The 16,567-nt window shown below is 39.9% G+C and overlaps 1 protein-coding gene across 2 annotated transcripts in view; it reads left to right on the forward strand.

Moving 5' to 3' along the window:
• The window catches only part of LOC121629977 (mediator of RNA polymerase II transcription subunit 13-like), an 85,769-nt gene extending 70,605 nt beyond the window's left edge, over positions 1-15,164 (forward strand). Inside the window, exons 7-31 of one of the 2 annotated variants that reach the window (XM_041969964.1) lie at positions 195-359; positions 1,275-1,431; positions 1,533-1,637; positions 2,514-3,170; positions 3,460-3,670; positions 4,359-4,437; positions 4,536-4,657; positions 4,955-5,051; positions 5,217-5,434; positions 5,592-5,770; positions 6,035-6,963; positions 7,220-7,399; positions 7,490-7,719; positions 7,801-7,999; positions 8,177-8,453; positions 8,547-8,799; positions 8,889-9,077; positions 9,197-9,420; positions 9,584-9,726; positions 10,028-10,186; positions 11,026-11,190; positions 11,367-11,530; positions 12,855-13,019; positions 13,190-13,299; positions 13,443-15,164. In XM_041969964.1, coding sequence (XP_041825898.1) covers positions 195-359; positions 1,275-1,431; positions 1,533-1,637; positions 2,514-3,170; positions 3,460-3,670; positions 4,359-4,437; positions 4,536-4,657; positions 4,955-5,051; positions 5,217-5,434; positions 5,592-5,770; positions 6,035-6,963; positions 7,220-7,399; positions 7,490-7,719; positions 7,801-7,999; positions 8,177-8,453; positions 8,547-8,799; positions 8,889-9,077; positions 9,197-9,420; positions 9,584-9,726; positions 10,028-10,186; positions 11,026-11,190; positions 11,367-11,530; positions 12,855-13,019; positions 13,190-13,299; positions 13,443-13,575 — 5,510 coding nt within the window. In that variant the 3' untranslated portion in view covers positions 13,576-15,164. The remainder of the gene's footprint in view (positions 1-194; positions 360-1,274; positions 1,432-1,532; positions 1,638-2,513; positions 3,171-3,459; positions 3,671-4,358; positions 4,438-4,535; positions 4,658-4,954; positions 5,052-5,216; positions 5,435-5,591; positions 5,771-6,034; positions 6,964-7,219; positions 7,400-7,489; positions 7,720-7,800; positions 8,000-8,176; positions 8,454-8,546; positions 8,800-8,888; positions 9,078-9,196; positions 9,421-9,583; positions 9,727-10,027; positions 10,187-11,025; positions 11,191-11,366; positions 11,531-12,854; positions 13,020-13,189; positions 13,300-13,442) is intronic. The other variant, XM_041969965.1, reaches the window with a different exon arrangement.
• Positions 15,165-16,567: the final 1,403 nt, after the last annotated feature.

A 16,567-nucleotide genomic window follows, 5' to 3' on the forward strand; every position in this document is an offset into this window, starting at 1 on the left:
TATATTATAAATACAGCATATATTTGTTAATAGAGAGGCTTTTGTGGATAAAGGCGTTTAGGAAAAATAATAAATAGTAAAAACAATCTGTGTTACAACATTTTTACTGACTGAGCGTTGCAGTTAAATGTGGGCAGCAGCCATCCTGTAAGCTTATAACAGTGAATCCTCTTCTTTCTTTTTTGCCTTTGTAGGTGGAGTGAGGATGACCTACCCGGCTGCTTTTGTGCTGATTGCTCAGGGGGACCTACCAGTAGAGCAGCCTCCACCTGTTCCTGCAGCTCAGGGCTTCAGCAAGGAGCCAAACCACTGCAGTGTGGCGCTGACTCCACCAACATCACCAGAACAGCCCTGCTCCGGTAACAGCTGCACACACACAAACCTCCTGCTGACCGGTAGATTATACAGCACATACATGTGATAAAGCCACAGAAACATTGAAACATCAAAAGCCACAATCGGTATCAATATAGAACTGAAAGTGTACTAAACTTAATTTAACTCTCCTAACATGCTTGTTATAAAATTCAGTGAAATTTTATGCATATAAACAGGAAGGGTGGAGGTCGGAGGTCTTGCACCTGGAAGTTAGCACTACACTATAACTAGGCCCCAGTTTGTATTTTTTCCTGCATCTGTTGTGGTGGGTATAGGGTTATTTAAACACAACACAAAATTCAGCCATCATGTGACAATTCAGAATTTGATTAAATATAGGTGTAAAGCTCTCAGGCATTACATGTTTATAAATATTTATTCTTTTAAAGATCAACTTTTCATCCCAGTTATGTTGCTAAAGCTATTTTACCTTACGATTAGTTAGTGAGCAACACTTCTTAAAAAACATTACTGAGAGTATTGAATCACAACATAATTGGTTTTGAGACTTTCTGTGGAAACATTTCCTATTGTCACACTTCTTCTTCCTTTTCCCGTGAGGCACATTGAATGCTAGATTGGATCAGCTGGTGGGTCTGCAGATATCACCCTGCCTGTCTATGCACAGCACTAGAAAAGGGGGACCATGGTGTTCCCCAGCTCCCTGATATCATAACAATATGCTTGTGACAGGCATAATTTGATTTGCCACAAAAAATTCAGTAGTGGTATAAACTCATGAGTTCTCTGTGTTGTGATTGAAAGAGAACTAGTGCTGAAAAAGAAAATGTCTTGCTGCTTTCATGTGTTTCCCTTGGATCCCCCCCAAAATATCATAGCTGAAATTAATTTATTCTCCTCTATCATGACCTTTGCTCCATCTTTTACTTTTTCAGCGGACAGTGGCTTTGTGACCTCAGTCTCCAGTGTTCCTACACCAGACAGCAGCATGGGGATTCCCAGTATCAGCCCAAAGCATTCTGGGAAGAAGCTGACTTGTCAAGTGGTCCATCAGGCCTGGAGGGAGTGTTATCTCAACCAGCCTCAGCACATGTAATTTATTTCCTGAGTTTGGTGTAAAAAAAAAATATGTTCATAATAGTGCATTAGTGCAGCTGAGCCAGTGTCCTTTTAAATCTGTTTCTTCCTTGCAGATCAAATCAGCAAAGCGACGTGACGCAGAGGAAGGAAGTGCCAAATGGAGTTGCTACGTGGAACTTCAACGATCTGGGAGCGAGAGCACCCTGCAGTTGCTCCAGGTACCACAGAACCACAACCAAGCTGTGTTCAGCTAATGAATTTTTGTGTGAAGTATGTTAATTACTTTGTCACGTCTATGGATGGTCTGATGAAGATTTTACCTAGTTATAGTTTTACTTTTTGTGTTCCTTTACATCTATAAACACGCTGACTGTTCAGTTTCTTTGCATTTGTTTGTGAAATAATTCAGTCTTACTGTTGAATGTATGAGCCATGAGTATTTTACTACATGGATGGTTTTATGTGTATGAGGTCCTCTGGTGCTGGTCTTGTAACTGTTCTTAAAGTCAGGACAAAACCTATGGCGAGGCCTCATTCCACCACGATGACCAGCTTTGGCTTTTACCTGAATCTTTATTGTTGTTATTTATTTGTGCTTTTTGCTTTAATTTATTTTTCATTTATGTAGTTATTTTATCAATTTATTTGTTTTTTAGTATTTTATTTTATTTTGTCCTATTTAATGCATTGTTTTTATGTTTTTAGTTTGTTTGTTTTAGTTCTGCTTTTATCTGTTGCTGTTTTTAGGTTTATTTGAGGTTTATTTGATTTTTGTTTTTAAATTTTTTTGGACCCTGGCCTGCTATGATCGGGATGGTTCATGTTTATTTTTATTAGTATTTTTATACCTACATTTGGTTAAGAGACAGAAAATAGGGGTTGGAGTTCCTGTTTGGGTAGAATAGCGAGTGAGGGAGAAATGGGCGATCTGTTTGTATGTGTGTGTGTGTGTGTGTGTACGCATGTGTGAAAGAGAAACTAGAATATTTTGAAATTTCTCTGTTATATTTTGTTGTGTGAAGGCTTCTTTGGCATGAAATCACTTTATAAATAAAAATTGATTTGATGTAAATAATTCTTTTTCTGTATTGCAGGTTAAAGCAGCAGAAGCTGAATATGACCAACACATCCGCTGCAAACCTTCAGACTAGTGCCAACCCCACACAGTCTTCTGGTCCATCATTATACCCTCCCACCCTGCCCAAACACAAGATTAGTGACAAAACAGAAAAAGCTGACAAACAGTCCAAGCGACCAGCTGTGATTCCCTTCCACCATCGTCTGTCTGTCACACAGGAGACCCCCTTGGAACAAGACTCATCTGGGGGGCCCCAGCTAGGAGGCCTTGTTGCACTCGAGCCACCCATGGAGCCCCTTGCTTCTCTGCCAGATTGCAAGTACTCCAAGCCTCTTTCTAATGGCAGAAAACCGCCTGAAGCCCTTCTTCATTCACCAATGTCTCCACTTCCACCCACTCTCAGCCCACACCCCAGGATACAGGACCATGAAATTCCGGATGTCCCTGTGGATATGCCTGTGTGTTCAGATGAGGCTTCAGTATTGGGAGTGATTACCAGTGAGACAGCTGTGTATACAACTCTCCTGAGGGAGAGGGGGAATGGGGTTGGATGGTGGAGAGGCTTCAGGACTCCCAGGACTGATAAGACTGACTTTAGACCCCCTGAACTTCCCACTGATAAACAAGAGGAAACGAAAACAGAAGCAATAGCTGAAGGAGCTCCACTTAAAAGGTAGGAGGGCTGCAAACAGTTGTATTTGGTGTGGAAAGGGCAAAGAGTACAGATGAAGGTACTTTTTTATCATGGGGGAAAAAGCTACCTGAGCCAAAATCCTATGGGTTATAAAACATAAACAACTTCAAGTGAGGATTTGCTGTCAAGTTGTGCTGGTGTTATGATATCTGACACATCCAATAAAACTATGTGACTTATTTTAGGAAAATGTGACATATAAGGACACAAAAGAGCAAGAAAAATAATAAACTTCTGCTATATTTGTTTGTTTCGTTGTCTCCTCCAGACTTTACACACAAACTCACAAGAGATTTAAAATCTCAGAAGAGAGAGTGAGGGACCACATCCACACTTTGGGCCTGTTCGATCAGCCAGGCGTGGAGGTACTACGGGAGACTGGAGATGATCCCTATGAATTTAAAGAAGGAGACATTGAGTACACTTTCTCTTCTAAGAGGTTAAAGGGTTCACAGCGAGAAACCAGCAAGAAGGTCAAGGTAAAACTCACAGTTTAAGTACATAAAGATGTCATTAAATGCAGTGACAGCTAAAAGACAATAGCTACAGTTTATCTGAAAGGAGGCGTTCTGTTTCGTTTATCCTCTCAACAATTACTGTCATCAACTGTTTTGCAGCAAACATAATTTTCAGGACAATAATCTCATAAACTTGCTAAAACCCTTCCTGTCCAGCATCAAATAGTAGAAAAAGAAAGTTAATGAACTAGTTTCTGAACATGCTTGTGGGAATTAAACTTGAGACAGACATTTACATTTAGAGGTTGTGTTGAATGATGATAAATAAATAGATACTGGATCATGTGCCAAATGAATGGTAATGATATGTGCAAGCTGGATGAGTAAATCGGTCCCTAAATCTTTTAAAAAGCATTATGTCAGGGTCATAATCACAGCTTGTCTTTGCTTCCCCCAAGTGGTAAAAAAATGTCCTGCCCGTTCAAACTATATGGCTTGACACTCAGACGCACATTATGATTCTTAGGACAAAAGTACAAAGATTCACAAGTTTTCTTGTAAAAAATATCAGTTATGACACATTTTGCATATTTAGAAGCACATATTAAAAAAATGGCCTTTGGCTTTATTATTATCATTATTTTTCTGTAGAAATTAGACTGAGATTTGATGGAAAATATTGTTTTTTTCCTTCTAATTCATCCACAAGGGAGAAGAAATCACCAGCAATGGTTCACTACCTGATGGAAAAGATGCTATGTCAATTTTTAACTCAGCTCCAAAATCAGGTTGGGATCTAATCACTAGCATTATGCACATATTCTACATTTGCATTTGCTTACACATTTCCTTTAATTGTTGGTGTGATGTTGTTTGTGTGGTTTAGATGACGCGGCTCAAGATGATGCTGCTGCTAAAGCCAATCCTTCTCTGACCAGAGAGAAAGATCTAGTGGTCAACATCTCTGATCTTGACAACATTTTTGATGAGGATGAAGAAGAGTTGGGGGTGAGGCATAGTAATCTCTCTGTTTAAATTTAGCCTGTTTTATTTATTTATTTCACTGGTTATTGAAGATATATTTGTGATTTAGTTAAACATGGTTAGAAACACCAACATGAATTTGGTGTTTTTATATCACTAATATTGTAATTTCATTCTTGGATTAATTAAGTATTTTTTAAAATATTTTTAATTTAATTTAATTTAATTGTGTCTATCATGTTTCGTTGCATTGTGTTCTTGACTGCTCTGTTACTGAAAATGTTGTACCTTATAGAAACTGATCTTTGTAATAATTGGCAGACCGTTTACCCAAACCAACAATCAACCAAACTACTGGTGTCAACAGACGATCGTCCTGTTGGGAAAGAAGGGAGAGTTAATGTAACTTATCCATCAAGTGAGTAACGTCTGAATAAAAAGACCTTCTGAAATGTTTAAAAATAGTCTATGCACACTTTATACATTGCTAGCTGTTTAGAATTTGGTATCTCCATTAAACATATTTGAATAACTCTCCCCTTCTCCTGTCTTGATCTCTTTCTGCACGTCTGTCTCCTATTAGCAGTAGCAGATCTCCAGCGGATGTACCCCACTCCACCCTCTCAAGATCCACACCCAGCTTTTTCCCCTATCACGCCGCATCGTGACACCCCGTGTCAAGAGCCTCCTGTACCCACTGGAGTGGCTGATCACCTGCCGTCATTGGCCTCCACCCAGATCACCGAGTACAAGATGGAAATGGAGGATGGTATGGCCAGTCCCAGGCAGGATGATATCAAGGTGAGGAGAAGTTGGAGCTAGTTACTTCAATATGGAGAATAAGGGTGTTGTATTTTTAAATTATTAGATCTCATTAAACCACTCATTAAAGCACAAATAGTGGATGATGCTCTATGAAAACTATGACTAAGAGTCATATATGCTCCTCTTTGTCTAGCCACAGATAGGCTCCTCCATGTTTGCTCCATTATCCTGCCTTCCCAGCCAGAGTCTACCACCACTCAAGATTCCTGAGCAGTGTTACTACAGACCGTCCTGGGCTCTGATGCCCAAAATGGAGCATTTCACCCCCATTATGCATCCATTAAATACTGGTTTCACCAAGGATGGATACACGTGAGTAGTCAACCATGACTACCTTTTGTGTCTAAAGGGTGACACATTGAAATGAAGTTTTAATGACTGGTGCAAAGAGCATGCTGTGCCCAGAAATTTAATGTGCAATATGAAGTATGAAGTGGGTTGCCTTGAGATTGTATTGTCACATGGTCAATCAGTCAAAGGACTTGTCAGAGTAAAGAGTCACTACTCTCTAGATAGTCAGACGTATCTTGTTTATCTCACTATGTTTTTGTTTCCTTCCATGCATGTCTTTTTCAGGAACATTCCCAGTGTCAACACCTTCACAGAACAAGACTATGGCCAGATGAGCGCCACCACTGCCTCTGTGAGCACAACTACTGGCATATTGCCATCTCCTGCCACGCCACGCTTTTCTGTGCCCACCCCACGAACCCCACGTACTCCAAGAGGGATTAACGCGGCAAGCTCAGGGCATGGTTCAGTGAAGCAGGATGGTACTGAGCTCAGCTCACCAGTCTCCACCCCCTCCACTAGCCTGCCTCTTAGCTCAGTGGAGCCTCTAGCTCGGCCAGGACCTTCGCTCCCTGAAGCCCACAGCCTGTATGTTGTCCTTTTGCTCTCCGACTCTGTCCTTAGTGTCTTCAAAGATCGCAACTTTGACAGCTGCTGCATCTGTGCTTGCAATATGAATGTTAAAGGAGCAGATGTTGGGGTATACATCCCAGATTCCACCTGTGAAGATCAGTACCGTTGTATGTGTGGCTTCAGTGCCATTGTAAACAGGTGCCTGGCTCATGGCACAGGGCTCTTCCTGGAAGATGAGCTGGATATATTTGGTCGGACTTCTGAAATAGGACGAGCAGCTGAGAGGAGGTTAGCTCTGTGTCGGTGGGACCCAACTATGGGGGACTCCAGGACCAAGCAGGTGCAAGATGCAGCCTCTGCCTCACCGTCAGTCATGATCGTTTTACAAGAACAGTGCTCCCAACCCATTTCCTCCTTGGCTTCGCTACATTTCCCTCTCAGCTGTTCCTGTCATGGCCGCAAGGGGGCACTCCTCCAAAGCTGGATGTCAGAAAAGCAGTGGGCAGATGAGAGTGATGCCTGTGTGGACTGCTTTAATGCTTTGGAGCAGGGACTGCAGTATGTGGACAACCCCACAGGAGGGAAAGTGGATTTAGCTGTTGTCAGAAGTAGTGCTCTTCATTCCTGGCCTCACAATAATGGTAAGGAGTTTGAATAGTTTATTAATTTATTCTTATGGACACATTAGAGCTAATATGTAAAAAAGATTCATATTTTTGCAAGGAAGTCTTTTTATGCATGCATAGCCTATTTCTTATCATAAAAAAGCTAATTAATAATGTGTTTTCTGTGGGTTTTATTTGTTTTGTTGATGTTTACAAACTTGGTAACATTTGCACATCTTTTTATTTGCCCTTTTTTGTGTATGTGTGTGTGTGTGTCTGGCAATTTCCAAAGTGGTGGATATGAGCATGTTGTCGTCGCAGGACATGGTTCGTATGCTGCTGTCTTTGCAGCCTTTCTTGCAGGATGCCATCCAGAAGAAAAGGACAGGGAGGACCTGGGACAACATCCAGCATGTTCAGGGTCCACTCACCTGGCAGCAGTTTCACAAGATGGCTGGAAGAGGCTCCTATGGTGAGTTCACACATTTCATACAACTTGTAGATAGTGTAGATATAAAAACTATACACAAACTAAAGACATCACAATCTCTATATTTCTAAGGCTCGGAAGAGTCTCCAGAACCCCTCCCCATCCCTACAGTCTTACTAGGCTATGACCGAGAGCGGGACTTCTTGGCATTGTCCCCTTTGGCTTTACCTTTTTGGGAAAAGTTGCTACTGGAACCTTACGGAGGACAGCGGGATGTTGCTTATGTGGTGGTGTGTCCGAATAGCCCCTCTCTGCTGGCTGCAGCCCGGGCCTTCTTCCTGGAGCTCAGCGCTGTTTATGAGGTAGGATAAGAGTTAAAAGCACATCTTAATCAAACTTATAAACTTCTCAAAAACTATGAACTGTTATGACTTCTTTTCCAGACATGTCGCCTTGGGAAACACCGCCCTCTAGCCAAGGTGTCCAGAGATGGCCTTGTGCGTGTTGGGGAGGAAGTGGAGCCAGAAAAGCTGGAAGAGCTGGATGTGGACCAGTGGTTGACTGGACCCTGGGCTGGACAGCAGCACACTGACAACCTCAGCAAACTTAAACTCTATGCTTATGCCTGCAAGCACCAGTTAGGTAAGAATAAGTAAACAGATTTATCCAATATATATATATATACACACACACACATACATATATATATATATATATATATATATATATATATATATATATATATATATATATATATTCTATTGTTTCTTTTATTATCTGTGTACAAAGAGAAACACAAACAATTATTCTTTCTCTCAGGTCCCCAGCTCTCAGCCCAGCCTTTGGACAGCAGTCTTCTGTTGCCTCCCAAACCCCAGGCTCCCGCTAACAACACATCTTCAGCTCAACCTGCATCTTCTGGTCAGATTTGGACTGCTGATGGAGAACCAGCTTCAGGTGCTAGTAATGCAACAAATGCTTCAACCCCAACTGGTACCAGTTCAGGCCAGACAGGGGAGACAACTCAAGGGGGATCTGGCGATTCCAAAGGACCTCCTAATCCCACGCCGAACACACCAGCAGAAAACCCTGAACTGTAAGACCAAATCCCATTGGGAAATTAGTACATTTCAAAAGTGGTTTAAACCAGTGCAAACAAAGAACAACCTCTTTTTTTGCTCTTTTTCAGCTCTTCTGAGCAGTCAAGAATTGGCATCCCCACTGTGGCTGACTCAGCAGACAGCATTGCCAACCCGCCAGCTATTGTTATTTACATTGTGGATGCTTTTCTCAGCCCGAGTGGAATGAGAAATGAAAGTGGGGATGAGGAAGAGGGGGAGGAGGTCGAGTCAGGTAGTGTTTGGCTCCTAGGGCTTCTTCGCTGCTACACAGAGATGCTACAAACTTTGCCTGAGGTGATGAGACCTGCACTGGTGCTACAGGTAAGAAAATGTCACATAGTCAACTAAAATAGTAAAACAGAATTTTATTGTCATCATTTTGTCTTTTTTCTGTCTTGTATCTGTTTTAGGTTGTGCCATGCCAGTATCTTCTCCAGCTAGCGAGTGGAGAGAGCCATTTGTACCTTCAACACCTTCGCTCCCTGGCTTTCTCTTGTTATTCCCAGTGCAGACGACTGCTACCCCAGCAAACACATATTAAATCTCTGACTGGCTTTGGCCCAGTGTCCAGTGTCATTTCAGTACTTAAAAGTCCAGAGGTAAACATGTCAATTTAATGAACTTCTTGATTTTAAGCAACTTTCACCATATTCTAACTCAAAGATCTGTTCTTTTATCCTCTCTCATGTCTATATTACTCATTGTTTAACTCGTTCAGCATCCCAGCCCCCTGCAGCTATACTCCCCACCATTTATTCTTGGTCCAACCCGTCCCAAGCAGCCAGAGCCAGGAGAGATATGGGCAGAACTCCCTCCCAAAGTCAATGTACTCTTTGTTGGATACTGCCTTTCACATGACCAGCGCTGGATCTTAGTGTCCTGCACCGACCAGCAGGGGGAGCTCCTGGAGACATGCATTATCAACATTGATGTTCCCAACAGGTGAGAAATGGTTCTTTGGTAAAATAAACAAACAAATAAAAGTGACTGGTATTGATAGAGGCTTCATCATAATAATGGCTCTCTTGTTAAATGTGAAAAGGACATGGCTTTTCTAAAAAAAATGACTTGATTTGTATGATGTTCACCATTTTTCTCAATTCAGAGCAAGGCGTCCCAAGGTGTCAGCAAGGAAAATTGGACTACAGAAACTGTGGGAGTGGTGTGTTGGCATCATTCAGATGACTTCACTGCCATGGAGGATTGTTATTGGTCGATTAGGCAGACTGGGCCATGGGGAGCTAAAAGGTGAGTAAGCGCTGAAGAAAAGTGGATTTGTCTGGCTGAATAAAACCAATCTAAAGTACTTTTAAACCCCTATAATCATGTTGCCTTTCCAACTGCATTTACTGAAAGTGGTATTAATTTTATGTAAAACTTTGGTAGCCTCTTGTTCTTCATTCTCCATATGTCTATCCAATCCAGCAATGATTAATGTAGCACTATACGTGAGTTAACGAAAAAAGACTAATTTGATTTATTTAGATTTTTGCCTTGCTTTTTTTTTCACGCTTTCATATACCTTTTTACCCTTTTCTGTCTCAACTAGACTGGAGCTCACTCCTTGGGGAACACTCCCTTCATTCAGTAGGACGGCAGCTGAAAGAGGTTTGCCGCATGTGTGGTATCTCAGCAGCTGACTCTCCCACCATCCTCAGTGCCTGCCTGGTTGCCATGGAGCCGCAGGGCTCTTTTGTAATCATGCCTGGTACGTAGCAAGTCCATTGTATCTATGGTTATAGTTTTTAACAGTTCTGGATATAAGAGATCACAGATGTAAAATGGTTTTGTTTCACACTGAAAAACTAACAAAGAATATGTATTACACTATCAAGCAGATAAAGAAATTTAAATCAACTACAGTGTGCACACATACATGATTAACATTTTTTATATTATTGCTATTCTGAACACTCCATATAATACTTGTTGGTTCAGAATTTTAATTTGGTGGGGGACATTTTTTTAAGATTTTCACATACTTATATGTAAAAAAAAAAAAAAAAAATATATATATATATATATATATATATGTATATATACATATATATATATTTTTTTTGTTATATTATAAAATCCAACAAAACTTTTTCTTGCCTTTTATGTAAAATATTCTTTGTTGTCCAGATATATCTCACAAACCTGTTTTACATCGGTCAAAAACAACAGTAACACCCACTAACATCTGGCTGTTGAGTGCAATTGCAAGGTGTGTAGTGTTTGGTTTTACACAGCTCCAGCTCGATGGGGAACAGAAGATCCAGGTGAACAGTCTAAACCTGCAAAAACCTGTGTAAAAGTTTAATAGTTATGCCATTAAATAAAAGACAAAACACCTGGGCTGTAACAAGGCATTTCAGTGTATTCTGCTGGAATTACTACTCTCTTTGTTTCTACTTTTAGCTTTGTGAATTTGCAAACATTTTACTCCCACTAAAAGCTATATTTTGCACATTAAAGAAAACAGAATGGGACCACAAATATTGGTGTACATTGTAGCATGAATATACAAATGATCTTTTCTGTGTTTGAACTTTCTGTGTCCAGATGCAGTGACCATGGGCTCCGTGTTTGGACGCAGTACAGCTTTGAACTTGCAAACATCGCAGCTAAACACACCCCAGGACGCTTCCTGTACACACATTTTAGTCTTCCCAACTTCGGCAACTACCCAGCTGGCACCCAGCTCCTACCCTACAGAGGACAATAATGGTAACAACTCTAGATATAGATAACATCAAGCCTTTTTGTAAATATAATACAAGTACAAAAAAATATCCCTGGCCCAAAAAAGTGATAATCCCAAAAAGTGTTATTATTGATAAATGTATTGAACCCTGAGAGTGTTCAGATTTTGAACTCTGTTCCTCTTCTGTTTTTTTCTTCAGATGACATGTTTGATCTTCCCTTTCCTGATGAACTGGAGAATGACATTGGCCATGACATGATGCTGATCACAGGAAACCTTCACCCTTCCCCCAACACTTCTCCTGTGCCCTCGCCTGGCTCGCCGTCTGGGATGGGAATGGGATCACATTTCCAGCACACCAGGGTAAGTCAGAGGAAAGAAATCATCCTATAGTGTTTTGAAATAAATGACTACCTGTTGCAACAGGGAAAATTTTACATATCCTAAATTGTTAATTATGTCAAAATATGCCTCAATGTCCACACACTTGCTGATTGCATTTCTTCTCATGTTTTTGAAAAGTAATTTATCTATTGTGATGCTCTGTAAACAATTACAGTTACAATTATTTCCTTTGTATTGTTTGATATGTCTAAATAAACTATTCGAACTGCTTTAAAGTGCTTGTAATGACATGTTGCTATGATTTAGAAGTGAACATGTGACCAATAGACCCTAAGCATTACTACAAATTATTAAGATAAAAATGCCTCCAAATACCATCACAACTCCAGATTTGATTTTGTACTTTGAAACATGGGAATTTGATTTCTGCAATCTTTACTGACTCTTCACACTGCATTTCGTAGTATATATAATAGATGCCAAAAAAAATTTGTCTTGAAGGCACTGAAGAGAAGTGTTGACATCTTATGCTGCATAACATTTTATATAATGCTGACAACCTGCAGCAGTAATCTGCACGGACAACATTAACTTAGCACAGAGCTGACTTGCACATTTTTGTCACTTCCACCTGTAGGGAATAAATAAATTGGCAGTATATAAACATTAAAACTATTTAGAGGAATTTATGGGCAAATAATAGAAGTTTCAAAATGGTAGAGAATGAATGAATGAATGAATGAATGAATGAATGAATGAATGAATGAATGAATGAATGAATAAATAAATGAATAAAAAAGATGTGCATCACACTTGTAGACTTAAAGAGATCTCAGTTCATTTTAAAAAATTAAACCTAAGACAAAAGAAATTTTTCTTTTAACTACTGTCGTTCACTGTTAACTTAATTTCCATTTCATGAAAGAAAAGAAAATCAATGCAAAATTAAACTAAGCCTAATGTAGTCTTTGTTTTCATGTCAAAGGTCAGCTGTTCAAAGATTGCTGTTCATTGTGACAATTTTTATTTAACCTTCAAGGTGGTTCCATGAAAGCTTGGGATGATAATGTGTAGATCTGCTGTGGCAGTTACTGAACTAAATCTACAGGCAATCTCTTTCTGGATGGTGAACTTGTGCAATAAAACAACTGTTTTTACTATTATTTCATCCTGTCACTTATTAATATGAGCATTAAAGCTCTGGGTAATTTTATTTTGGAAAGACAAACAGCAGTGAATATACTCTTTAAATATAAGCTACATAATGATGAATGAATGATGGAGACCATAACCCAGGATTACAATGAAATGCCATTTTTGTGACTTTATCCTGTGTTTGCAGAGCCAAGGAGAGCGCTTATTGTCCCGGGACAATCCCCCAGAGGAGCTAAAGCAACAGCCGCTGGCTTTGGGCTACTATGTCTCAACTGCAAAAGCAAATGGACTTCCTCACTGGTTCTGGGCCTCCTGTCCACAAGCAGAGAGCCAGTGTCCACTCTTCCTCAAGGTACTCAGCACTGTGTGAGCAGGTTCTTGTAAGGATCAGAAAGAAAAAGTCAGAAGTTTATTGATTATATCTAGAATTTGTTGAGAAATAAGGTGCTAATCTTTTCTTCATTTTAAAAGCTTTAGTAATTTGACACTGTCCTGTGGTTTTTTTTTTTTTCTTTTCTTCAGGCCTCTCTCCACCACCACATCTCCATAGCACACTCAGATGAGATGGTGTCGGATAAGACTAAGAGGACCCCTCACCCCTTAGACTCAAAGACCACTTCTGATGTGCTCAGGTAAATATATTTTATTAACCAGCACACAATTAATACTGAGAATCGTTAGTTACTGTAGTAAAGAAAAACGACATGGATTACAACATATTTATATCAGATTTTCTTGCACACATTTATTTTAAAAATATTTTTCTTACGCACAGGTTTGTATTGGAGCAGTACAATGCCCTGTCTTGGCTGACGTGTACACCTGCCACACAAGATCGACAGTCCTGCCTTCCTGTCCACCTGGCTGTACTGACACAAATGTACAATGCTGTTCTGAACATGCTTTAGCTGTAGGGACTGAGTTACCCACATCTTATTCTGTGCCTCTTTCTGACCACCAGAGAGCACCAGAGCTCTCCTGTTGTTTGGAGCAGAAATGGATTTAATGGCCAAACACCGTACAGATGTACAGGGACTATTCCCACGGCTGGAATGTAATGAATAAGAGAAGCGACATCAGTCAACTGCAACATCATGGATACCCAGGCGCAGTGTGTACGTTTAAACTGATTTTGTGCCTGCTGTGGTGCATGTGAGCGGGAAACAGACAGATCTAGCAATGTCCACCATATCCCACATGGCCAGCTCTTCTTAGTGGCATTTGAAGCATCTGTGGATGACATCAACAGAGAAGCTCTGTATGATTCTTTTTACACCTGTGAAAAGGGACATTTGTGCAGGACCATGTGACTCCATATTGTGCAACCAGCAAAACAGCATGACAACACAAACACACGGCTTTGTTACATCAAGGATGTTTCTACATTTTTGTATAGAACTGCGGTGTCGAGCTTCTCTGGATTTGCAGCCTGTTGCTCAAACTTTTTATTAAGGGGAGTATTTGATAATGGCAATTTTTCCCCTACCTTCCAAAGTGTTGTAGATATGAACACAATGGAAAATATTTGACCAGAGAAGATCTTTTGTTTATAGTGTAAGGCATACATTTACAAAAAATTGAGACTTATTTTTTAATATTTAAAACAAGAAGAAGAAGAAGAAAAAAGTCTTTTTTCCCAACTGATGTTATTCGTCTGGGGATATTAAATAAAATTAGTCAATTTAATGCAATTGTAAATTTGCAATATTTATAGAAATTATATCATGTCATAGAATTTGATATATTTGAATTTAAATATATATATAAATGTATATACATAAATATATATTACCTCTTCCAGGCAGGCACTTATTGATAAGGGGGATGGGCAAAGCCAACTCTTGAATGGTGGACTCATAATGAACATTTATCAAAGAAAATGCATTTTTCTTTGTTTCTTTATTTTCTATACATACAGCAAATCTTACCTTTTTATTTAATGAATTTAAATTAAATTGATGCAGAAGATACAGTATACTGTGTATTTATAAAGTATTACTATTCTGCTAAAAAATAATGTTGAAATAAAAAATTTAAAAGCATATTTCAAGGTTATCAAATATTTAAGAATGATGCTTTATTTCATTGGCTTTCCTAAATGATGTCAAGCAAACCAATAGAAAGGCCTGTTTCTTCAGCCTCCCTCAGTCTGCTCTTATTAGAATCCTAGCATGTTTGTATATACACTTTCCAGATGTGTTCTTTTGGTATTTCTTAGAGCTGTACATTTCATGCTGGTTTATTTGAAAGTAATTCATATCAGTTTTTTTCTTCTCAATTTAACCTTTTTTTGATATGCAGTATACACACAGTGCAAATTTAATTTAATTACAGCCAAGAGGTTGTTCTGCCAAATGAGTATACACAAATGTACAGACAAGTGCAAAAATTTGTTACATCTGTCATCACTTTGAATATTAAACAGATCCACTTAAATGTGAGTGATCTGTTACTTTTACACTCTTTTTTAGTAAATTATTAAAACTCTTAAAAATGATGTTGTGTTCAAGTTCAGTTTCTCTGTCTCCCCATGTATGTATTGTTTCTCGCCAGGTACTCTGGCTTCCTCCCACCATCCAAAGGCATGAATTTTAGGTTAAGTAAGTTAAAGAGTGAGTGTGAGCATGAGTGGTTGTCTGTATCTGTGTTGGCCCTGTGATCCTGTGATGGACTTGAATATGTTTTTATCTCTATCTGTCAGTCTTGGTAGCAGTGACACAAGTTGATAACATCCACAGTTAGAAAACAAGAAGGTGGCGTGGGTAGCGATATATATTTATATACATATCTCCCTCTCTCATATAGTTCTTAGATATACCTTATGGTGCCACTGGACACATCATTAGTCATGTCACCTGGGATCACAGAGGGTTTCAGGTGTTTCAACAATCAGACCCAAACAATTGCTCCCATCTAGTCCAGGCTCTCTGCTCCTTACTGCCTTTGGGTCACTGGACTCCAGGTATTGAAGCAGCTCCCTCGACCGAGTGACCATGAACTCTTTGCTCAGGCAGCTGATGGGGAGCTTCAGCTTGTTGGTCTGCCCATACAGGGCGATGCTGCTCAGGCTTCGCAGCAGCCCCAGCCACCTGTGGAGAAATCTGCTGACCCTCATCTTGAAGCTTTCCGTTGTTGAAATGGGGACTTTGTAGACCAAAAGGGGCCAGAGGATCCAAGGGAGGATAACATGCTGGTCGATCCAGGCCTTGAACTTGCCAGGGAGGCTAGACTTGTCCACTACAGCTAGCCATGTCTCCAGCTCTTGGTTGGTTTCTTGTATGGAGGATGCATCTCTTAGGTTGCAGTTGAACATCTTTCCCAGGCTCTTCACCGGTTCTTCGGTGAGTGCTGGTATCTTGGTGGTGCTGAGTGAGAAGCAGAACTTGCCTTTCACCTTCCCTTTCTTTAGCACAAGAGACCTCGGCTTAGCTGGTTTGAAGCTCTGGAGATCAACTCTTCGAGCCCACTCAGAATCCACATGGAGCCTGAACCAGAAGTAGTTGTAGTTATATATATATATACATATATATATATATATATATATATATATATATATATATATATATATATATATATATATATATATATATATATATATATAGATATAGGCCTTTTATCATTGATACATAACTGCAATTTAATGCAATTGTACAGCATGACAAGCCCCATACATCCGTCATTTCTCTGTGATGTTGGCGAAACGTGGAGAGATGAAATGGGAAAGATGAGCCCCACCCGCACTTTTCCTGCATTCTTTTTTAAAACTTACCTGCACCAACATGTCTGCGCTAGTGGCTTCCTGGTCATCTTGTATTCAAACACAAGCAGCACAGTTGTTTCCTCCCTCTCCTCTCATGCTGTTCTGTGAATCATGATGGCTGTCAGATCAGGTGATTGGCT

The sequence above is a fragment of the Melanotaenia boesemani genome, chromosome 19 (genome assembly GCF_017639745.1).
Source record: "Melanotaenia boesemani isolate fMelBoe1 chromosome 19, fMelBoe1.pri, whole genome shotgun sequence".
In the NCBI taxonomy this organism is placed as follows: domain Eukaryota; kingdom Metazoa; phylum Chordata; class Actinopteri; order Atheriniformes; family Melanotaeniidae; genus Melanotaenia; species Melanotaenia boesemani.